General features: G+C 45.0%; 1 protein-coding gene across 2 annotated transcripts; it reads left to right on the top strand.

Moving 5' to 3' along the window:
- Window positions 1-1,210: 1,210 nt before the first annotated feature.
- ETAA1 (ETAA1 activator of ATR kinase) lies at window positions 1,211-23,936 on the top strand. 2 transcript variants are annotated; one of them, XM_073628214.1, is made up of 6 exons: window positions 1,211-1,536; window positions 8,541-8,675; window positions 11,641-11,714; window positions 13,307-13,413; window positions 17,112-18,955; window positions 23,485-23,936. In XM_073628214.1, the coding sequence occupies exons 1-6, from the start codon at window positions 1,353-1,355 to the stop codon at window positions 23,607-23,609; spliced, it is 2,469 nt and encodes an 822-aa protein (XP_073484315.1). In that variant the 5' UTR covers window positions 1,211-1,352; the 3' UTR covers window positions 23,610-23,936. The 2 variants fall into 2 exon arrangements, with proteins under 2 accessions (XP_073484315.1, XP_073484316.1); XM_073628215.1 differs by lacking the exons at window positions 1,211-1,536; window positions 8,541-8,675; window positions 11,641-11,714 and adding an exon at window positions 15,870-15,955.
- The last annotated feature ends 1,139 nt before the right edge of the window (window positions 23,937-25,075 follow it).

A 25,075-nucleotide genomic window follows, 5' to 3' on the forward strand; every position in this document is an offset into this window, starting at 1 on the left:
GTCAGGCCCGGGGAGGGGGGGGGGGCAAAAGCTGTGTAAGGGGCCCCACCATTTCTGGTGGCTGCCCTGCATGGGATCATTCACGTTATATAAGCGCAACTTATTTGTATACAATTTTTTGCACTATAGAGGTAGTTTTTGTTGCAACTATATATATGTTTTAATACTCTAGAGCAGTATAACTCCACATTTTTCCTACTCTGCTCAGTTATCACAGGACACAGGAGTGATCTCGCTCACTGTGACCAATTCCTGACAGTTCCCCCCTCCCCCCACCGCAGACCGGCAGGAGAGGAGAGGAGGGGAGCTAGCTGCGGGGGACGAGGGGGGTGGAGGAGGACAGGGGGGTGGGGGTGGGGGCGGAGGAGAACATGGAGGGGGCCGGGGGAGGAGCACACAGTTGGGAATGTTCAGTGTGGCGGGAGGGACAGCTGTGAACACTAAGGATGAGCTCCGGCGTGTTCGCACACTCCACGTGCAGAGCCCGCCAGGAAGTCGGCACGGCGGTGCGCTAATCATAGGCAGTGAGACATTCCCCGATCTCTGCAGCCGCACATCGGGACAATGTCTCACTGCCTATGATTAGCGCTGTGCAGTGCCGACTTCCTGGCGGGCTCTACACGTGGAGTGTGCGAACACGCCGGAGCTCATCCTTAGTGAACACAGATCTCCCTGTATAGCTTTTTAGCTGACAGCTGCGGGAGGGAGAGAAGAAGTGACTGTCAGCTAAAAATCTATAGAAAGGAGATCAGTGTTCAGAGCTGTTCCCCACCGCACCGATCATTCCCGGGAGATCGTGAGGCACTTGCCATGTGCGGGAGCCGCTGCAAAAATGCGGGAGACTTGAGATGTCTGCCATATATAGGCTTTTAATATTTATAAATACAGCAATTTAGAATTTGGATGAAAGGTTTAGCACTGGGAAACACTTTTTGAAAGATAAAAAGTGCATTTTATATACAACTATATAGATCAGACCAAAATGAGGGGGGGAAGTCAGAGGGACATTGCTCCAAATCAGGGAAAGTTGGGAGCTATGACATTGTTATATGAAGCTCCTATGACATTTTATTGAACAGGTTGACTTTACAGGGTGCACACACTTCTGTTCTATGATGGCACCGACCATAGCGCACGCCACGCGTACTCAAACCAGCCGCGTACTGCACGCTGCATGACGTGACACGCTTTGCCCTTTCTGCTTTCAGCTAGAGCTACTTCCGCCCGCTTTCTCCACCAATCAGCGCACTGCTTACGGAAAAAATGGCGGCGCCGTAGTAACGGGCTGGGATATTGTCTCTGGCTTGGGCTGTGTTACAGTATTACCGACAAACCGTGTGTCCGGGGGTGCCATGGCGAGCCGGAGGAGGCAGGTCGCCGAGAAGGCCCGGCGGACGTGTGAGGAGGTGGAAGAGAGAAGAGAGCCGGGCGGCGGCAGGAGCAAGAGACTGAGCCGGGCCCGGAAAGCTGCCGCTGCTGCCAGCCTGTCCAGCCCGGCCTCCACCCCTGTCACCTCCGGGAGGGAGAAGGAGGAGGGTAATGGCGGCCTGTGCTCCTGCTATGTACAATGTGCGGTGGGGCCTACAGACAGCACTGGGGATTGTGTGGTTGTAACAGATCTACAAACATTGGATCCCCGAGAATTGCAGAGAAACCCTCCCTGTCTCCATGCATCGCACCCCTTCCTGACCCAAATGATTTCGGATGTCATCGCCGGCGATGGAGCGACACCTGGAAATGGAGGATCTCTCAGACCAGTGTAATGATCCCGGTACTGGTCACAACTCGCCCCCCATCAGGATCGCTGTACTGGGCTGAGAAATATGCATTTCTGTGCGTCGCTTCATCGCTGAGGACGGCGTTCTGAAGATTTTCTGACAAAAAGCGAGACGTGATCACTGGGGATGAGCTCAGATCCCAGTCCAAACCCACCAGAAAACTCTCACCTATAGGCCCCATACATACAGGGTGTTCGCTCAGCTCTACTAAACACCTTTCACCCCCATTCACAACGGTGTGGCTTGTCCACATCACATGACAGGTCGCACATTATTGTCAGCAATGGAATCGTTTCAAATCAGTGCAACGCCAACTTTGCGGTATCGCACCAAATTTGAAATAGTTCCTGCCCTATTTTTGGCCATTTTAGGTGTGACTTGCATAGACATCTGTGCATGAATGTCATACATTAAATACAGATGTCAGACAAGTCGCACCTGAAGTTACAATGACATGCAGCTTTTAAATTGTGCGATTTTTAAAGCCGCATTCAGTGTGAACCAGGCTTCCTCCTGGCAGCAGCGTTTTGGCAGTTAATTGGATGATTTGGATGTTAATTAATTTAATTTGCCAGAATAGAAATTTATTCTGAACTTTGAAATTAAAGCCGAGTTCCACCCAAAAGGGGAAGTTTAGCTTTTAAGCACTCCTCGCCCCCTGACATGCCACGATTGGCATGTCATTTTTTTGGGGGGTGGGGTGGGAGTGGGTACCTGGTTTTTAGAGGTACTTCCTGACCCACTTTCATCTTCTGGCCACCTAGGCAAGGGCCCCTCCCTCTCTGCAATCTTCTGGGACACGTCACAGGTCCAAGAAGATTGCCTGGCCACTAGGAGAGCACAGCATGACTCGCACATGTGCAGTGCGCGCCCGGCTGTGAAGCCGCAAGCTGTCACGGCCGGTGCCCACAGTTGGTATGACAGCGCAGCAGAGAGGTAGAGGAGCGAGGCTCCGGACGGCCACATCTCTGGACCGTGGGACAGGTGAGTGTCTGTTTATTAAAAGTCAGCAGCTACACTTTTTGTAGCTGCTGGCTTTTAATAAACTGAAAAAAGAGTGGAACTCCGCTTTAAGTACTCCTCCCCTGTCACATTTGGCATGTCATTTTTCTTTGGGGGGAGTGGGTACCTGGTTTTGACAGGTACCCACTCCCACTTGGATCGCCTAGGCGATCCGAGCAGAAGTTCCCCTTTCCCCCTCTCTGTAATCCTCTAGGACACGTCACAGGTCCCAGAAGACTACCGTACCATTTAGGAGGCAGTGCGACTCCTGCATGTGCAGTGGGCACCCAGCTGTGAAGCAGCCAGCTGTCACAACTGGGTGCCCACAGTTGAAATGCTAGTGCCGGGGAGAGAAGCCCGTGGGAAGGGACTTCTCTTTCTGAGCACATCGCTGGATCATACATATATGTGGTGCGGGAAACGCATCAAATCACATGCATTTCCTGCACCGCATTGAAATCGCAAGGCATTCATGTGAACGGCAGCTGCAGTCAATGTTAAGCCAACAACACCCCAAAATAGTTTGCAAAATGCAGCATGATTGACAGAATCGGATTGCATAGGTGTAAACACCCATGCGATCTGATTCCAGTGCGGGGAAAAAGGGGTCCTGCAACTTTTTTGTGTGGATGTGGTGCGATTTGAGCCATACAAATAAAAGGCTGAAATCACACTGCGCAGACATAGCATAGGAATGTGGTGATTCCTGTGCGCACATGCGATGTGCTGCACCGCATATGTGTGAACCGAGCCTTACATGCCTATTGATTGGCCCAGTACAATGACAGCTTCCTGGTGGGCTAGAACTAGGATCTAAACAGGTCTGAGCTCATCACTTATGATCACTAGTATGCTGAACCTAAGGACCATATTACAGATTTGAGCCTGGCACTTGAAGCATCCTGCTGGTGACACGATCACTAAGAGGCACCATGTACCTGTTACTATAGAATCCCTCCCTCCCTAGCTGGGTAGACAAGATGACCCTCCCTCATTAGCAGCATGTATGGGCCTGGTGAGGGAGCAATTCCATAGAGTTAAGTGGACACCTCACATGGGTCAGTCATCCTGGTCAAATACATGGTGAATAAAGCCCAAGCTGGCCCAAAATATTTTTCTTTCTTCACTAACAGGTGCGTCTGCTGGGCGCGCTGTATAAACTACATGTAGCAGCAGCTACATACAATATTCAGCACCCTGTTTGGCAGCAGGATGGGGACTTCCCATCCCACTCCTGGAACAAAATGGAGTCTGACTGAGCCCTACTCAGCAATGCACAGTAAGTGTTGTGCCTGCCTCAGCCAATCGGAGGAAGTGGAAATTAAAACAAGGCTTCCTGTGAATGACTGAGCAGTGCTTAGCCTGACTTAATTTTGTTTTCTGGGAGAGGTAAGGTAAATCCCAGTCCCGTTGCCACAGTGCTGTATACTATATGTAGCTGATGTTGCATACAGTTTACACAGCAGACACACCTGTTTTGTTTGGGCCAATTTGGACTTAACCTCCCCTGGTTTGTTTGTACCTATAGGTAAGCCTATAATAAGGCTTACATATTGGTACTGTAAATATCTCCTAAAAATGCACTGTTTAGGAAATTTTTAGTGTATACACCGGCGACTACGTCATCAGCGCATGAACGGCTGTCCGTGCCATGACGGGCGGCTCCTGCGCGCATGCGCGGAAGCAGCGTCATCACGGCTCCAGCCGCTCTCAGCGTCGGAGCTCGCAGACCCGGGAGAAACACCAGGAAACTTGTTGGCCATATCAGCGGTGTGCGGGCACTGCTGGAGGGCTTCGTTCTAAGGTAAGCATTTCATAATGCGCTAGTATGCGATGCATACTTGTGCATTATGCCTTTTGTCTTAGATTTTTTTTTTTTTTTTAATTGGGGTTTGCAACCTGTTTATGTACCATGTATGGGACTAAAATGAATGACCCATGAGAGGCGTCCACTTAACTCTATGGAATTGCTCCCTTACCAGGTCCATACCCTCTGCTAATGAGAGAGTGTCATTTTGCCTACTTGGATAGCAAAGGAGTAACTCCATAGCAACAGATATGCAGTCTTAGTGATCCTGTTGCCAGCAGGTTGTATCCAGTGACCGGCTCACTCCTATACCTCCAATGCAATACTCCCAACGCACACGTACCTACACAAAAGGCTGTATCTTAAATTGGGTACTGAAATGACCAACGGCTGGAACTGACTGCAGAGAAGGAAGTGTCACCAGCACACCAGGATCTCCAAAATTGGGTCCAAAATTTTAATTGCATAGTATCAAAAGAAGCAACGTTTCAGAGCCACGCAGGACCCCTTCCTCAGGCTCACGTGCCTGATGAAGGGGTTCTGTGTGGCTCCGAAACTCCGCTCTCTTTGTTTTTTTGGTACTATGTGATTAAAATTTTGACCCGATTTTGGAGATCCTGGTGTGCTGGTGACACTTCCTTCTCAGGCTCACTCCTGTGACAAGGCCCTTAGGCCTCAGCATTAAGGATGAGCTCCGGTGTGTTCGCACACTCCACATGCAGAGCCCGCCAGGAAGTTGGCACGGCGCTGTCCTAATCACAGGCAGTGAGACATTTCCTGATCTCTGCAGCCGCACATCGGGAAAATGTCTCACTGCCTGTGGTTAGCGCAGCGCCGTGACGATTTCCTGGCGGGCTCTGCATGTGGAGTGTGCGAACACGCCGGAGCTTATCCTTACTCAGCATATTGGTGATCTGTAGTGATGAGCTCAGGCATGTTTAGCTCTTAGTCCGAGCTTACCAGGAGTCTATCACTATACTGGGCAAATCATCTACAGCTGGGGCGTACCCCGTACCGCAGTTACATGTATACATGTTTTTACTGCTATCTGGGTTTCCATTGGAGAAATTGAACCTCCCTTCCTGTTTAGCTGACAATGTTTTATTAGACATGAAGTGAGGATAACTTTTCAACAGCAACACAAATAAAAATGCTTTTCTTTAGTAAAGTAGGGGAAGGTTACATCGCCCATATTATTTTTGTCTGTGTTCCTGTTGTATTGTTTTACTCACTTTCTGTCTGGTGAAATGGTTGTCGGCTGGACAGGAAGTGAGTGTAAATCATAATGGGGCCCCAGATAGCAGCACGAATCTTACAGGTGTTTTAATTCTTCCCTATTCAGTCTAAAGCTAGGGAAAAATGGTTTTGGTTTAACATACACTTAACATATAGATTAACTGACCAAAACCATATAACATGATTTTGGTAAATCTAAAGGAGATTGTACAGTCTGATTGTATTGTGCATATTGAGCTTTAGGCTGGTCTTACACACCCCTCACTGAGAGCCAAGGAAGACATTACCCATAACTCCCAGTTGTCCTTGGAACCAGATCCCTCTGTCTTCCATTCTTCAGTTGGTCCCGACTTTTAGTCTGATATATAAACCTCTATAAAAAAAAAATTGTTTCTGTTTAACTCTGTTATATCAAAAGTCAGGAGATGTGATCACCAAGCATTGGCTGCTCAGTCATGGGCCACATTTGGTCATAGGAATGGGCGGGGGGCAGTTGGGGACAGAGGGGTAGAAATGTACACATTGTACACCCTTCCTGAGTTAGCAATTGACAAGGTTGTCAAACCCATCTAACATTTACTTCACCCCTGAGATCCATTGGTAGGTGCTGCCCACTTACACCCATAAATGCAAGATTTTTTTTTCTGATCCAGCTGACGTTGGCAGATTATCTTTACTTTATTGTAAAAAGAAACATTTCAAGGGAGGAATATGTAAACTGCCCTTGTTGGCATAGATATGGAAATACTGATCTGCTTGCCTGGTTTTAGTTCCTTGAGTGACAGACCTGCTACAAGTGTGGAAATTAGGATTTTTGGTAATAATTGGTACTGGACAGTGACATTTGGAAGTTACCTCTAGTGATGACTATACTATACCTGGATTGCTGCTGTTTACTGTACAAATAGCAGCTTCATTTATGGTGGATACTACACACACAGCACTGTTCTTCCATCACTGTAAATAAAGCAGGCCCTAAATGACACAATTTTCTTTCCTGCAACCGCGGGTTGTAGGAAAGAAAATTACTACTTTCCCCCATCAACAGTCAGTTTTGATGGGGGGATTTCCCATATAGCCTCTGGCAATAATCACATCCTAAAAATGTGACATGCTGGTTATACCCAAGTTGATCAATGGATTGTCGGGTACAATCAGCCTGCTCTTACATGGTTCGAAACTCAGCCTGTCCCTGCTGAACCCGCCAAGATTTGAATTGTCTATGGCCAGCTTAAAGGGGTTGTAAAGTTATTTATTTTTTTTTTTTTAAATAACAAACATGTTATACTTACCTTCACTGTGCAGCTCGTTCTGCACGGAGTGGCCCCAAACCTGGTCTTCTGGGGTCCCTCGGCGGCTGTTTCAGCTCCTCCCCGCAAGCATTTACCACCTTCATGCGAGCTCCCTCGCACGGTGGTGAGTGCTTGCGGGCGCGCTCCCGTGATACAGCCGGCGGCTATAGCCGCTCGCTGTATCACTCGGCCCCGCCCCCCGGCGCGCCGCGTCATCGGATGTGATTGACAGCTGCGCGAGCCAATGGCTGCGCTGCTTTCAATCCATCCACTGCAGCCAATCAGCGACCAGGCTGAGCTGCAATGAAGATGACGAGCACGAGCAGCGAAGATTCGAGGCGTCAGGTAAGTAAAACGGGGGGCCTGGGGGCGGCGGTACTGTCAAAAGTTTTTTCACCTTAATGCATAGAATGCATTAAGGTGAAAAAATTTTTACCTTTACAACCCCTTTAAGTGTTCTAGCTCTCATACAGTGAATAAAAATGCTGCGTGTATTATCTGGCATCAATAAAGCTGTTTGAAGTCATCATTAGAGGTAACCTATTTAATTTGTGGTGTTTTTTCCTGGAGTTCTGCTTTACGTTAGAAGGTCAACATGACTGCAAGGTGTAACCAGCATTATGGCAGCTCAATTAGTTCTTTTGTGGCCGGAGTCTTTTGTCTTCCAGCTAACAAAAACAAACAACATGCTGCCTGAGAATAAGTCCTAATACTTGTCCGCTGTCCATGTCACCATTCACCTTTATATTTAAGTGATATTGCTGTGGTAGAATCTTCAGCTTCCAGCACTTATGGTTGTGTTGGTTTCCCAACTCTGTTCTTTAAACTGGTCACCATTGTGTTCTGCAGTGATGAGAGGTTAGTGGGAGGAACCACACAGCACAGATTAGTACCAGGCCTCTGATGCTCTTGGATGTTGAAAAATCTTCAAGCAGCTGTATTTATAAATACAGAGGAGAGGAGAATGGTGGTGAAGAAAGCAGGTCTGTTAAGGTATTAAGACTTTATTTTCATGCAACTTAAAAAATAAAAAAAAAAAGGTTTCCCAGTGACAAGATTTTTAAAATAATGCTTTGCCCATGCAGTTCTGCCTTCCTTTCTCCCAGCAGCATATACTCCTATTTCCTTCACTCCTCCACCAATCCATTCGGCACAGCCAGTACTTCTGAGTATTAGGAGTGTGCGATGCACTCAGTTACAGCATTGTTACATGGGGAGAGACCACATCCCTGCATGATCTTTACCTAGAGTAACTTGGTGAATACACAGGGTGGCTTCTCCCCCTGAGAGCTGATTGGATTGGTGTAGGTGCCAAGCAAAGGGGAGTATATTCTGATGGGTGTAAGGTTAATAATTTGAACATGTTGCTTTGCCCTGCAATTTGTGTTCTTTTTTCTGCACTCATTTTTTTATTCTTTAATACAGAAAACTGCACCAATAAGAGGACTCCACAGTTGCTGTCTAAGTGCAAACAATGGGACTTTAATTCTCCATCCAGAGATGCAGAGCAACATCATGAAATATTTTGGGATCCCAATTCACCAACTTGTTTTAAACTAGGTAGCACCGTGTTAATCATTTTTCTTTTATTACTCTGTATATTGTTTTTCAAAGAATGACTTATTTTGGTAACACTGCTGTGCATAGAGTTGGTGAATAAGCTGTAAATTACTAAAGCCTGCACATGCCGTCTTCAGTCTAATGCATTGCATACCCAATCTGGGCCTTATATGCCAATTTTTAGCAGGATTAAGTCATTGCAGCATGAACCCTGGGTGGCCAGTTGTTAATTCTGTGTAGCAGTAAAATTATTGGGAAAATCTAATAAAATGAACAGATTCCGTTGGAATTGGAAATGCTGAGGTGGTTAAATGTAGGTTATGATACTAATCGTGATGTCTTCTGAGTAGTCTTTTTTTATCATGCTCCTGTTATTGTTGTATTTCAAGGGAGTAGACATTGCGGAAAATTCAATAAGGAAACTTTTTCATGATATGGCCCCTTTTAGCACGGTCTGCATTTTTAATTCATGAAAGTTGTGCACCAGATTCTCATAGTTCTTGCTACTGCCACTTTTAGAATATGTCTGTCTGCAACAGATTCTAAAGGATTTACTGATAAGCAAACTGGCATTGGTTAAAGGATAAATTCACCTTAAAAAAACGAAAAACAAAAAAAAAAAATAAATGCACATTTATTTTTTTTGCTGGTAAAAAAAAAATGTGCATTTACTATTTTTTTTTTTTTTTTTTCTTAGAAGCCTGTTAAGCACTGCACCTGCAGGTGAAATGTCAGGCTTCTACAGACTGCCAGTGTAGCTGTCTGCCCATATCTCTGATATTGGCAGGCAGAAACGGCAGTCTAGGAAGCTCAATTGACTACGAGTGCACTCACCAGCTCCCTCACAGTACATTGAGACCTACAAGTTGTCAGACGCAAAGGCTGATGGTACTTGTAGGCATTCATTGACAGAACTATGTAAATGAATGATGCAGCCATGTGAGGGGGAGTCCCGCACAGCCGCACTGTTCTCAAATTGTGACAGTGGGCGTAGGGAGAACTGCATGAGCGTGAACATGTTACATGTTCCACCCTAAAAATGGGTGGAACACGTAACCTGTTCCCAAAGGTGAACTTACTTTAAGAACAACTCTCTGTGCTCAGAGTTGGCGCTGTGCATAATATTGACGGCTTCCTGCACATGGCTTGTGGGATGCTAGGATGTTAGCAGTCACCGGCTTCCTATCAACTCATGACTCATCCATAGCCCCCCTTCAGCTGCTGGCTGCGAGATTCCCTGGCTGACAGCTGAAAATAAACAAAGGGATTGGATGCTGGCTTACATCATTGGCCAAAATGTGGAGAGCTGAGCAGTCTTCTTTGTTTGTTTCCAATTCATGCCGCCCATGCTGTAGCTGAAGAGAGGTGAAATAGCATATTTTAACCTCCATTAGTCTCTTCTCTCCCCATCTCCACCAGCCTTCCTTCCATACTGACTGAGAGCAGTATGGCTGTCAGCTGATAGCCAGAAATTGAAGCTGCATGGGAGAGAAAGTATGTGTGGTAGAAATAGATGGTGCTGAACTGCTAACTTTGTCTGGAGACAGCAGGGCATGGATCTGGAGACAGACATGGAGCAAAGCTCAGGGATGTGGATTTCTCTTTCATATCCCTAGGCTCTCCTGCGGCAAGTGTCCTGCATAGAAGTGGAAAAAATAGGGGAGATTGAGCACAGCAGCGTATCATGTTGGCTGACGACATTGTTCAAATATGGCCATATGCCCTTTTGTTTACTTTCATCTATCGGCTGGGTAATCTAGCAGTCGGTAGCTGAATAGAGGCTTGGAAGTAAGTCTTCTGTTGCTAGGGCAGGGCTACAAAGCCAACAACGTCCTCACTAGCAAGGGGGTAAACATGCACTTAGGACAAAGAGTGTTTTGTGGTATATACATTCAAGCCCCAGGACTGCCCCCTCCATGTGACAGATCTTTGTACCTGTTCTGACAGAGGGAAATCTGTAGCGCTTTATGAACTCCTACAATTTCTGCGTGTTAACTATGATTATTCCAAACAAAAAATGTTTTAATTGTTGGCTTTCTGTACCTCTGCAGCTGGAGCTCTGTGCAGACACAGAATTGTAACTGATAAATATGTATGATGGTTTACCAGTTGAGTACCAGCATTTTTATATACCAGGTCATTTTTTTTAGTTTTCAGTGCTGTGATAATTTGACATGGTGATGCAAAACTGTACCCAAATGAGTTTTTGCACAGAGCTTTCTTTTGGTGGAGTTTAATAGTTACAAAAACAATCCCACAGTCTTTGGTGGTTAGTGGCACTTTAAAATCTCCCCCACTTTCACCTTTGATCTGCTGTGTTTACAAACATTAAACCTATTCACAAAAAGGAGAGCTTTCTCCCTTGTGAAATGAGTTGAATGTTTGTAAACACTACTAGTGATGGCTGTAATTGGCGTGCACATTGTAACTGATCTGGACTGTCCTGTGACCGCTCACAGTCATTTTTGTGTAGACTGGCCACCTGAGTGTGATTTTAGAAATTCATGTCCACCTCCCACTGGTGGTGGTGTGTGTTGCTTTTTTTTTTTTTTTTTCTTTCACAATACAATGGTACAAAGGTGGTTAAAGAGGAACCACTGGCATCGCCGCTATTGATTGTCTGGAGCATGTGCAGATGCATCACATGACTTATCCCAGCCTCTGGAACCTAGTAGAGCCCCTGACCACATGTGTGCATACATATGTACTGAAGGTCTCCGCCAGATCCCAGGGGCTGCGTAGAGCCCCGTGCATGCACCAACGCATGCTACCCTGCAGCACAAAAAATAAGGCAGCTAAAATGCAAAAGAAAAAAGTGCTTTCTGTACAGGCACTTAGAATATGCAGATTCTGGTGGTTTAGATCACAAACCTAAGTAAAGTTTACACCTTTACTCCCTCTTACCCCTAGTCTAGACATCTGGACTTCTCATTTACTGATGATATTCTTCTACATTTTTTCCCAGACAATGGAAAGAAAAAGACTGCAAGCAAATGTACTGTTGAGATTTCCGATATTGTTAACAGAATTGCGCCAAAGGTAATACAGTAAATGTAATTTGTAACCTCCAAACCTTTCCTTAATATTGGTTGGAAAACGCAAATGCTATGGCTTCTGGATTCAAAATGTTTAAAGCGGAGGTCCACCCAAAAATGGAACTTCCGCTTTTCAGATTCCCCCCCCCCCCCAGTTGTCACATTTTGGCACCTTTCAGGGGAGGAAGGGGGAGCAGATACCTGTCTAAGCCAGGTATTTGCTCCCACTGACTGACCTAGATCACAGCAGGCTCCACAGCAATCTACGCCATGTACATCCCCCCCCCCCCCCCCCCTCCCGCTGTCTTCTGTGAGACGCACAGGTCCCAGAAGACAGCAGGGACCAGTGAGGATGCGCACCGCGACTCGCGCATACGCAGTAGGGAACCAGGCTGTGAAGCCGCAAGGCTTCACTTCCTGATTCCCTTACCGAAGATGGCGACGCTGAGGGACAGATCGGCTTCGGGTGAGGACATCGCAGGCGCCCTGGCCAGGCAGTATTTGTAGCTGCTGACTTTTAAAAAAAAAAAAAATTTCTGCGGAACTCCGCTTTAAGGTACAACTGTCATAAGAGAGACTTGTGGACTTGTTGGGCTGTGTCTAACTTTAATACTATAGAGCTACTGAGCCATAACAAGCATGCAGAAAATGAGTTCACAATAAAAATCTGAATTCTGCATAATTTTCATACTTGCTTTGGGTTAGCAGTTCTGAAATTTCTGAAGGCAAAGCATCATTAGGACATCCAGATAACAGACATTTTATGGAGAAAGGTCAGAAATGGTAGCCTACATATTTCTTTAATGAAAGTATTTTTTTTTTTTAATAGCCCATTGACGAGCACCATGAACTATTCTTCTCTCTTTTTTTTTTTTTTTTTTTTTTTTTTTTTTTTTCTTATATTACCCTATTGATTTTTTTGACATTACTTCCATCTCTGGTAGTTGCATACCAAAGCTCAAAGTGGTTCTAAAGGCTGAAAGTTTGTTTTTACCAGCCCCCACAAATAATCACCTGAGCTCCATCGCGATCCAGCGATGTGCATGAGTGTCTCAGTTCTATGGGGAATCTTCCTTCTCATTGGCTCCTGCTGCTGTCAATCACAACCAGTGAGTCAATAAGGGGAGAGAGGCGGCGGGGCCAAGCCACGGCTCCGTGTCTGAATGGACTCGGGAGTACGCCTGCTCGGGTGGCCCCATTGCAGTCTGCTTCCTCTGGGGGCACTTGACAGGAGGGAGAGGCAAGGAGTGCTGCTGGGGGACCGGGGAAGAGGAAGATTGGGGCTGCTCTGTGCAAAACCACTGAACAGAACAGGTTAGTTCATCTTTTGGGGGAAAAAAATAAATGCCTATATTTATGCCAGGCTTATGCATACATCAGTACAGCTGTCTACCCATACCTCTCCTATGGACAGACAGTTACCAAAGAGCAGGAAGACCACTCTCGCTGTTTTCTTTTTGTTTTTTGTTTTTTTAACATGGTGGCGTGTAATGTGTGGCAGGAGGTCATTTAGCATCCGTTAATTACTATGCTCCTGCCCCAGATGGAGGGAATGAAATGTTGTCTACAAAGTAATATGAAAAATATCTCTTCCAGGAAAAAAAGGCCACAGATTCTGATGCTGCTTACTTCGGTGTCTGGATAGGAGATGATGCTATTCCATGCACTCCAGTAGTAACCCGAACTAGAACTAAATTGCATAGGTAAGTCTATCTTTTCTTTTAAATGTAATCTTTTTCTCTTACATTCATTCACGGACACATCTCTTCCTTATTCTTGACTATGGGGTTATAGTGTCACATTTAGTAGTAGAACATGTTAGTTCCACAGTTTTTTTCCTTTTTCTTTTTTCCTGGGATTTCCCTGTGAAGATCTTCAATCAACAGCTGGGCTGCATGACAGGCTGGATAATCTGGATCCATTAGTCACCCCAGCTTGGCTAGCAAGTGCACACAGACCGCCAAGCAAGTGCAGTACAGAGTCGGTTGTGACAGCCCCATCCTCGGGTGCAGTGGCAGGCTGCCTTTAAACTGTTGCTGCTCCTCCCATTGGTACTGAAGAGTGTCTCTTTGATCAGTTGATATGCTGTGCAAACCTTCCCTCCTTTCCTTGGTTCCTGTCTGGGCGTGTGGTGCCCGGCAGCCTCCACTGGGGTGCGGTTGCCATCTTGCCTGGGGGTCGGCTTTTTTCTAGGTGAGCCTCCCTTCCCCTTTTCAGAGTTGTATGTGGGCCCTGAGGTTGTAGGGGTGTATAGTCCAGGTCTTCTGCTCCGTTGGGATTACCTTATGCCTCTACTGCTATGGGCAGGGGGCACTCTGTGTGCTCCTGTGCCAATGGATTGTGCCGGGCCTCATGCAGGTATGCACACCACATGGTCGAACGGCTCACAAACTTAGAGTGCAGCTTGCGGCCTACTGGAGCAGGTAGCTGTGCCTGTCATTATGCATTAGGGCGTTCATCCTTTGCTGACGTCCCTTCCTCCCATGCTGTGTCTCTGGGCTGGTGGTGGATGTGCAGGTCTGTATTCCTTTGAAAGGCTGCATCCGCCATTTTGCTTGAGGGCAATCGCCCTTCTGTTGCCCACGCTTTGCCTCCTAGTTGGGGCAGAGTTGTGTTGTCCTGCGTACTTCCTCTGTGTTGGCAGAGCAGTGGAGGTGGCTGCTGTCTGTTGACTTCCCGCCCATCGTCCACCTGCAGTGGACGTGCAGTGTGAATCTGCCTTACCAGCAGTGCAGGACATGCAGTGTGAATCTGCCTTACCAGCAGTGCAGGGTTCCCTATGACCTGGAGGGCTCCGACACTGGTGGTGGCCAGAACATGGTGATGACGTGGCTGCCTTCTGGGTGATCCCTGCCACTTTCCTTTGCACAATCCTCCAGTGAGGCCAGTATGGCTCTGTCTGTGCTGCAAGTGTGTCCTGGTGTATCTCCACTGTGTCTGTTGTGGGGTACCTGGACGGTAGTGGATATGTCTGCTGGATCAAGGAGATTGGTCTCTGCACCTAGATGTTTTTCATCAAACTTGTTGACACCCCGCACATTTCATCCATGTGCCTTTGCAGAATCTCAGAAATTTTGGCCTATTTCTAATGGAGTGTTGATCAAGAGCTTGCCTGTGTACCATTAGGTCCAGAGTTTTGCCCTTGCAGTTTCCCCCAACATCCCCTGGCTGCATACTCCTTGATCGTACCTTAATTCAAGGGGTTTGATGTGTAGCTCTAGAGACATTCCCGTTCTGCTGTGAGACCTGCACCTCTTTCTGTCTGGGTTTTTGAAGCCCCTCTTCAAGCCTGTTAGGGATTTTCCCTTGGTCACTCTCTCCCAGGTGGTCACCTTTTTAGTTGCTATCTCTTTCCACATGTGTTGGAGCTGGCAGCCGTGTCCTGTAGGTTTCCCTATTTGCTTTTACACAGGGGTGAGATGGTTCTCTGTCCACGTCCCTTCTTTCTTCCATAGTGGGTATCCGATTTTCAACTGACTGAATACTTTGTCCTTCCTTCCCTGTGTCTGAGCCCTTCTCATGGTTGTGTTGCACTCCTCAAGTGGTTCAGGCTGTTTGTGTGTATCTGTCTGCTACGGCCTCTTTCTGAGGTCGGATTCTCTTTTTGTGATTACGGACAGCCCAAATTGAAGTGACTTACTCTGCCATATTCCATGATGGATCAGGCAGACGGCTATGCAATTAAGGGTCAGGGATCTCCCTTCGGGCGCACTCCACCGGGGTGATTGGTGCCTTTTAAGGCCTTTCGGCATCAGGCGGCTATGTCTCAAGTTTGTTAGGCGGCTAGCTGATCGTCTGTGCACACCTTACTTAGTTTCACAAGTTAAGGTTTCTTGTTCCTCTCATGGGGGGTGTTGGGTGTTTTTTACATGTCTTTCTCTGGTTGCCCACCCCTCAGTAAGGCACTGCTTTGAGATGTCCCTACAGTCAAGAATAAGGAAAAGCTGTGTCCGTCAATTACCATAATAGAAAACGTGTTTTTTTTACTTGCCATAAAATAAATTTCTTTGAGTTCATTGACAGACACAGCACCTACCCCTCACATATGGTTTTTCCTTGCACTGATTGTGACAAACTGAGCTGCCTATAGCAGGGGGGGGTTGACTACCAGTTAGGACTGACCATAGGTGGTGCTGTGTTCTTTCTTTTTTCTGCCTAGTGTCCCACTCCTGAATGTGGTACTATAACCCTACAGTCAAGCATAAGGAAGAGCCTGTCAATGAACTCAGAGAAAGCGATTTTACGGTGAGTAAAAATAAATCCTGTTTTATTTTTTCTGAAAATAAAAAAAAAATGTCAGCAGTCACAGATAGGAATTGTCATTTTCTATTTCAAGATACTCCCCAATGCCTCATAAATACTATCTTAGTTTGTGAAGTTCTGAAAGGCTCATGTAGGCATTTCAATACCTGTCCCTACTGCAAAGAAAAACTTTTGCTTTAGAGGTTATATGTGGGGTAATTGAGTAAGGTCTTAGCAATCGATTTGGGAGCGTGCACTCGAGTGTGAGCGTATGATTGTATCAAGTGTCTTGTAGGCCTAGGAGAGAGGGTTCCTCCTCTTTTTAAAGAGAGCCCACTGTCCTGGCTTGGTGTTTAGAGACATTGGCCCCTTTTTTAAATTTGTATGAATGGGACAGAGAACTCTTGGGAGGCCAGAGGTTTGTACAAGGGTAATGCATGCATCTTATCTGAATGGTTCTAATAGTACCTGTAGTCCTTTATGGTGTTGGTTCACCAAAACATTGAATATTTTGTGAGTGGTGGAGAAAAGGAGGGGTTAGTGTTCTTGGTGTGTGCGATGCATGAGGTGGGAAGGTTGGCAAATTCAAAAAAGGGGGTGAAACGAGATCTGATCTGCCATCAGAGCCCCAAGAATTACCCAACACAACCAGATAGAGGGAACACATAACATTCTGCACACAATACAGCCCTCATGGCCAGTTGCCAATCCCAAGCACAAGTGGGGCTATGGGACATGCTGAAAATTACACTGGAGTTTTTGAGAGTTTTGGCCACTGGGGAGTGTCAAAAATGTTAGATTCACAGCTATACACTGCTATAGTTATAGAAGCCTTCCTGTAAAAATTATAAATAGCTATGCTCCACAGATTGTTCTTTTAAAGGTATAGACAGGCCTCATTTACTAATCAGGAGGTGGCATTGGGCAGCACAATTTTTTCTTTTCTTTCTTTTTTTTTTTTTTTTTTTTAAACAAATAACTTTAGCAAGCTATATCTTTTGGCACACCCTTTCACTGAAAGAGTACCTGTGCACATGCATTTTATTGATATACTTGTTTTTGTTTGTGGCAGATTAATTGTGTGTGTGACCATGTTAATTTTACCTAAGAGCTTAAATTGTGGGGCTTACTTTTCCCATTTTGGTGTTTACTGTTACAGATCTAGAATTCTGAAAACCGAAGAAGAGCTTATGGAATTGGCAAAGCAGTTAGACAGGAATTTGGTTGAACATAAAGACCAGAATGATGACTTAATAGAAAAAGGACTCAAAGATGTTAATGTTGGTAATGCTCAGGAGGATGAGGATGGCATGTCCCTGGAGTACATTCCTGAAGAAGATGAAGTATCTCTAGCATTGAAATCTGTTAGCCAAAGCTCAGGAGTAGCAGCTGAAAAGAGCAGTCAGAAACCTGTGGACCAGGAGGCTGAAGAAGAACTTAATGATTTATTTGATTGTTCTACACAGAAATACAGTGGACGGTTAAGCCAAACTTTGTCACATGTTTCCACAAGCAGTATTCAAGAGTTGGTTTCTGATACAGGGAAAAATCAGCTACTGACAAAAAATACAGTTCCACCTGAAAGCAATAAAAGTTCGGATCTTTTTTCTTTCATTTCAGAAGAACATTCCGATATGCTGGTGTGTGAAAAAGATTCCAAGCAAGCTGTGTCTAGTGGAAAGGAACCCATCCAGTGCTCAGATATGGCTCATTCAGCATCAAATAGCCAGGATGACTTTGAAGATGAATGGGGAGATGACATTCTTGAAGACGATTCTTTTGTGATGCAGATTACTCAAAATCCTGAGTTGATTGCTACTCCAAAAAGTAACTTATATTCGAAAACTCCAAAAGGTGCTAATTCAGATACTGTAAGAGGGAAAGAAAGTGCTGGCTACGCAGCTAGGGTCATTACCTCTAATAAGCCAAATACTTTTAAATTTGTACCCCAAAAAGTAAACAACAGTGAGGAGAGTAAAATGAAAACCTCTGACTTAAAGAGAACTGAAACTTCAAATGTGAGGAGAACAGACGAAAGTACAAGAGACAGGACAATTACCAGTGCACATTCTCTAGGGTCATCACAGGCCCAGGTTACAAAACAAAACACCTCTGCCCTAAAATCTTCAACAAATCCTTCCTCTAACTTTGGAGTATCCAAAACGTACACCTTTTCATCAAAGCCCTTAAGCTCTAGAAAAGAAAAGGATGAACTAAACAAAAAGGGTATCCAAGCTGTACAAAACATTCATGCTGGCTCTAAAAGCAAAGAGTCCGGTTACTCTGATGAATGGGATGACCCTAAGTTTTCCGATGAGGTTTTAGATATGTTCTGTGAATCTGATAGTCTATGGGAAGAGAAGGACGATGACGATGATGACCTATTGTATCAGGTCTGCGATGATGTGGAAAAGTTAACTCAGGTTCAAGCGTCTGAGGGAAATACTCAGTTCTCTAGTTCAAGTCATAACGTTTCCACCAAGAGTGTTGTCACAAATAAAGCCGAAGCCCATGTTACCACAAACTGTTCTTCTGCTTCAAATAAATTCAGTGAGTGCGCATTAAGTTCTAATAAAATAGCTGCCAAAGGTGTTTCTCCTGTATCTGTGAGTGGAAACTGTTTAACTTTACAAAACAGCTCCTTCCAAAGGACAAACCAGGTCTCTGCGACATTCAGCAGGTCAAACTCTATGCCTTCTGTGGCGGACTCTAAAAAGTATCATGAGCCTCACTCACAAAGTGTAAATAATCCACTTTCTACCACAACCAATGCAAGAACTTCCCAAGCACCTTCAAAGTACTCTTTTACAAGAATTAAGCCTTCTCAAGCACTGTCTGTCCACACAAATAACTTTCTTCCTGGAAATGAGAGCACTTCTCAAAGGCTTCAAAGTTATGTTGATAGTAATAACAGAAATGCCTGTTTGCAGTCGCAAGTGCTTCCTAATCAGCAGTTGGCATTAAAACGTCATCTTTCAGAATCAACTATACAAACATCAAAAGGTATGTGAATTACTGTTAGTCCTCCTGCATTCTAGTCATTTAGCCCCAGAGCATTATGCTCTGGCATTTAGGTGCGGCTGAAAAGTACAGGTACACCATCCAGTCCTGCTGCCAGCAGCCTGTTAAACCCTGAAAGGCTGACCGCTGTTGTGACCCAGATGGTGCATCGAACAGTACTTAAGTGCTTTAGTTTAATCACTTCCCGCTCAGCCTATAGCAGAATGATGGCTGGGCGGTGGTTCTGTTATCCTGACTGGGCGTCATATGATGTCCAGCAGGATAACATGCCAGCGCGTGGCGTTCAGAGGTGCTGTGTGTCGGTCTGACACACTGCATCTCCGATCGTGGTATGAAGCCTCTGACGGAGGCTTCTTACCATGTGATCAACTGTGACCAATCACAACTGATCATTGCGTGAACCAAGTAGTGCTGGTAAGCGGCATTCCTCGGTTCGCGCTGACAGGGAGAGCCGATCAGCGTCTCTCTCTGTCAGAAGGGGGGTCTGTGCTGATAATCAGCACATTGATTATCAGCACAGACCCATCAGATGTGCCTCCACAGATGCCAATAAGTGCCCATCAGCTGCCAGTCAGTGCCCATCACAGTGCCCAGCAGTAACACCTGTTAGTACCTCATCAGTGCTGCCCATCAGTGCCACTTGTCAGTGCCAATCAGTACCGCCTATCAGTGCCCATCAGTGCTGCCTATTGATGCCCATCAGTGCCCATCAATTCTACATATCAGTGCCGCCTCATCAGTGAAGGAGAAAACAAAATTTTATAACCGAAACAAAAACTTTTTTTTTTTTTTTCAAAAATGTTGATCTTTTTTAGTTTAGCAAAAAATAAAAACCCCAGTGGTGATCAAATACCAACAAAAGAAAGCTCTATTGTCCTGGACAGGAAGGGGGGGAAAGTACCCTGTATTGAAGTGGTTAATGCAATATGCGCCCAGGGCCGAATGCCCAGAATACAGGCTGCTTGCGTTATGGGTATTCCTCCCACTTACTGCACTAAATGTAAGTACCATTCAGTGCCCCATCCAGCTGTAGCAAGTGTCAGCCACTTATAGAGTTTGACAGGCAGCAGATAACAGGGCCTGTACCTTCCACCCACTCCTAAACACTGGAGATTCAGTTCAGTTCTTTGAAGACACGTGAACTCCAAGCTGCAGGATTATTCTGGCGCATAGAGACCTGGTGTATACCCCGCTTGTATTGTTGCCGTCATTGCTACTGTATAGGTCAGATGCAGAACTGGTCCTATTTAAATCCACCTATGGCCATGAATTCTGTAGTAAAGTGATCATATTCTGGCATAATTGGGGTGTAGCAGAATTTGTCTGGAAATGTAATTTCACCTTATATGATTGGCTTGGTCTTATCCCCTGATATTTATTCTCTTATTACAATGCTGGGACTGGTCATGTAACTATACCACAAAGACTATCCCAATCAGGAAGTGGGAAATAAGAGTTTCAATGTGTGAAATTAAAAAGAAATGGCACTAGGTGAGGGGGGGGGGGCCTACGCTTTAGAATGTAGAGTTTGTTGGCTGTCTGATCAGAAACTTTAGTTTTTGTGAAACACAGAATTATTTTTATTCTAAGATTCTATTAGTAGATACATTTCAATCCGAGTTTGCAGTGACTGTAAAAAAAAAAAAAAAAAATGATAGATATAAAGTGCAGCCAGCTAGGCACACTTTCAGCAGCTATAGTTCTCTTCCGCTAAAGCTGAATACTAACCATCCAGCACTTCCTGGTAATGACTGTCTACCTGCCTATGCCCATCTCACACACTTGGCTATTAGACAAGCTGGCAACCTGTCATTATAAAGGGCCAGTAAGAATGTGGGGAAATGAGAGGGAACAGGCAAGCCCAATCTGACTTTGCCTGTTCAGAATGACCAGCATGACCCTAGCAGAGGTGAGTGAGAACGGGTGTCGGTACTCCTAGATGAGTTCACTTTATATCTACAGTTCATCCGGAACGTATTCACAGCACTTCACTTTTTCCGCATTTTGTTGCCTTATTCCAAAATGGATTAAATTCATTATTTTCCTCAAATTTCTACAAACAATACCCCATAATGACAACGCGAAAGAAGTTTGAAATCCTTGCAAATTTATTAAAAAGAAAAAAGAATCACAAGTATTCACAGCCTTTGCTCAATACTTTGAAGTACCTTTGGCACCAATTACAGGCTCAAGTCTCTCTGAGTATGATGCTACAAGCTTACACCTATATTTGGGCAGTTTCTCCCATTTTTCATTGCTGGACCTTTCAAGCTCCATCAGGTTGGATGGGGAGTGTCAGCCATTTTCAGATCTCTCAAGAGATGTTCAATCGGGTTCAAGTCTAGGCTCTGGCTGGGTCACTCAAGGACATCCACAGAGTTGCCCGTTAGCCACTCCTTTGTTATCTTGGCTATGTGCTTAGGGTTGTCATCCTGTTGGAAGATGAACTAGTCTGAGGTCCAGAGCACTCTGGAGCAGGTTTTCATCAAGGATGTCTCTGTACATTGCTTCATCTTTCCCTCGATCCTGACTAGTCTCCCAGTTCCTGCCGCTGAAAAACTTCCTGGCAGCATCATGCTGCCACCACCATGCTTCACTGTAGGGACGATATTGGTCAGGTGATGAGTGGTGCCTGGTTTCCTCCAGACATGACGCTTGCCATTCAGGCCAGAGAGTTCCACCTTTGTTTCACCAGACCAGAGAATTTTGTTTCTCATGGTCTGAGTCCTTCAGGTGCCTTTTGGCAAACTCCAGGCGGGCTATTGTACCTTTTACTCAAGAGTGGCTTTCATCTGGCCACTCTACCATACAGGCTTGATTGGTGGAGTGCTGCAAAGATGGTTGTTCTTCTGGAAGGTTCTCCTCTCTCCACAGAGAAACACTGGGGCTCAGAGAGGTGACCAAGAAACCGATGGTCACTGACAGATTAAAGCCCTTCTCCCCCGATCACTCAGTTTGGCCGGGTGGCTCGCTCTTGGAAGAGTCCCTGGTTGTTCCAAACTTCTATTTACAGATGATGGAGACCACTGTGCTTGTTGGGACCTTTAATGCTGCAGAAAATTTTCTGTACCTCTCCCCATATCTGTGCCTCGATACAATTCTGTCTCAGAGGTCTACAGATAATTCTTGGACTTAATGGCCTGGTTTTGCTCTGACATGCACTATTAACTGTGGGACCTTATCCACTTCAGCCCCGGAAGATTTTACCCTCTTCCTGACCAGAGCACTTTTTGCGATTCGGCACTGCGTCGCTTTAACTGACAATTGTGCGACGTTGCACCCAAACAAAATTGACCTCTTTTTCCCCACAAATAAAGCTTTCTTTTGGTGCTTTTGATCAGCTCTGTGGTTTTTATTTTTTGCGCTATAAACAAAAAAAATAGTGACAATTTAAAAAAAAAATGCAATATTTTTTACTTTTTGCTATAATAAATATCCCCCAAAAATATATAAAAATTTTTTTTTCCTCAGTTTAGGTCGATATGTATTCATCTACATATTTTTGGTAAAAAAAAATCGCAATAAGCGTATATTGATTGGTTTGCGCAAAAGTTATAGCGTCCACAAAAGGGGATAGTTTTATGGCTTTTTTTAAAATTTTATTAGTAATGGCAATTTTTATCATGACTGTGACATTATGGCGGACACTTTTGACACTATTTTGGGACCATTGTCATTTATACAGCGATCAGTGCTATAAAAAATGCACTGATTACTGTGTAAATGACACTGGCAGGGAAGGGGTTAAACACTAGGGGGTGATCAAGGGGTTAAGTGTGTCCTAGGGAGTGATTCTATCTGTGGGGGGTGGGCTACAACTCACATGACAGCGATCACTGCTCCTGATGACAGGGAGCAGTGATCTGTCATGACACAAGGCAGAACGGAGAAATGCCTTGTTTACATAGGCACTTCCCTGTTCTACGGCTCCCTGACACGATCTCCGGGAGACCGGCGGACATCGAGTCAGCGGGTCCCGCGGGCACGGTTACACTGTACACGGTGGGCGGGCGCACGCTAACCCCGCCATTTAAAGGGGACGTACAGGTACGCCCATTTGCCCACCGCTGCCATTGTGCCAACATATATCGGTGTGCAGCGGTTGGCAAGTGGTTAAATAGACAGGTGTGTGCCTTTCCAAATCATGTCCAATCAACTGAATGTACCACAGGTGGACTCCAATCAAGTTGTAGAAACATCTCAAGGATGATCAGTGGAAACAGATGCACCCAAACTCAATTTGAGTGCCCTGGCAAAGGCTGTGAATTCTTGTATACATGTGATTTATTTATTTATTTTTTTGCAATGATTTCAAACAAACTTCTTTCACTTTGTAGAATTTTGATGAAAATTATGAATTTAGTCCATATAACAACATGTGGAAAAAGTGAAGCGCTGTGAATACTTTCCGGATGCACTGTACTAGTAGCTTTTGCTTTGTTTTTATATTTTAAGTTTTCAACCTATTGAGGTCATTGGTGTTTACGATCTGTACTCTGTTTCTGTTCTAGTCCTTGTCTCAGAAGACAGAAGTAAGAAGTGCTCAATGGAAGAAATTGAGCGGAAAAAACAGGAAGCTTTGGCTCGAAGAAAAAACAGAGAAAGAGTGTGTTCCAATGACAACGCACCTACATAGTGATCCATTAACATCCACTGTTAATTTTTCACAAAAACAAACCTTTTTGTTGGATGTTAAAGTTTCTCTGTGAGAAAAAAATTCACAGCAAACACTGTTAGTTTGTTTTATAAATGTTTACAATGTCAAACTTTTTTGGTATAAAATATCCTAATATGATCATGAATAAAATCTGCGGATTTGCATTCATCAAGCTTTCTTAAAACACTGTCTCAGAGTCTATTTTCACTACACAACAAAGTTGAATACTTTTCCAAGTTTTTCTAAAAAACATTTTCATGTGTTTTGTTGGTGTTACATTTGCTTAATAAATATGATTGTAACTCATTCTTCTTGTATATCTGATAATACTACACATGATTTGACATTCCACTGATGCCTGTCCTGCTCAAGGACTTTAATCCGTTTTTTGTTTTTTTTTTCAAAATTATTTTTTATTTATTTTTTTTTTTTTTTTTTTTAAATATACCTTTCTTAACCCCTACCCGCCGACCGTACGCAGATATGCGTACTCGGCTTTCCGGGGTTATACCGGGATGATGCCCGCAGCTGCAGGCATCATCCCGGTACTGTTGTTTACAGTGGGCGTTCGGCTACCCGAGTATGACAACCGATGCGGCTAAAAGCCGCTCGGTTGTTATACCGGAGGAGCGGGAGGGGACACCCCCCCCCTCCCGCCGCTGTTACCGGGCCTCCCGTGCGATCGGGAGGCCCGTTGTCTAATCGTGTGCCTTCGGCGGCTGGGGGCGGGCTGGAACGAAGCTGTGGGCGGCTTCGTTCCAGCCTTCTCATTGTAAATGCGGAAGCGACGTCACTTCCCGTTTACTCGGCTGCCAATGGCACCAAATTAAAAAAAGTGCACAGTATTCAGAATCGCCATTTTCGGCGATCTGAATACTTTGAAGTGCAGAGGAGGGATCGGGGGTACTCCATAAACTCCATAAAGAGTACCTGTCACCTATTACTGTCACAAGGGATGTTTACATTCCTTGTGACAGCAATAAAAGTAAAAAAAAAAAAAAAAATTTTAAAGTGCCCCTGTCCCCGCGAGCTCGCGTAGCGAAGAAAACGCATACGGAAGTCGCGCCCGCATATGTAAACGGTGTTCAAATCACACATGTGAGGTATCGCCGCGATCGTCAGAGCGAGAGCAATAATTCTAGCCCTAGACCTCCTCTGTAACTCAAACCTGGTAACCGTAAAAAATTTTTAAAGCGTCGCCTATGAAAATTCATAGGTACCGTAGTTTGTCGCCATTCCACGAGTGCGTGCAATTATAAAGGGTGACATGTTTGGTATCTATTTACTCGGCGTAACATCATCTTTCACATTATACAAAAAAATTGGGGTAACTTTACTGTTTGGATTTTTTAAAATTCATGAAAGTGTCCCTTTTCCAAAAATTTGCGTTTAAAACACCGCTGCACAAATACCGTGTGATAAAAAAATATTGCAACAATCGCCAT

The sequence above is a fragment of the Aquarana catesbeiana genome, linkage group LG04 (genome assembly GCF_042186555.1).
Source record: "Aquarana catesbeiana isolate 2022-GZ linkage group LG04, ASM4218655v1, whole genome shotgun sequence".
NCBI lineage: Eukaryota > Metazoa > Chordata > Amphibia > Anura > Ranidae > Aquarana > Aquarana catesbeiana.

Excerpts from the sequence above, each read along its gene's own strand:
- ETAA1 (XM_073628214.1), top strand. The coding sequence starts at position 1,353 with ATGGCGAGCCGGAGGAGGCAGGTCGCCGAGAAGGCCCGGCGGACGTGT. Across the intron at positions 11,715-13,306 it reads TTAACAGAATTGCGCCAAAG|GAAAAAAAGGCCACAGATTC; the intron begins GTAATACAGTAA and ends TATCTCTTCCAG. Across the intron at positions 13,414-17,111 it reads ACTAGAACTAAATTGCATAG|ATCTAGAATTCTGAAAACCG; the intron begins GTAAGTCTATCT and ends TTACTGTTACAG.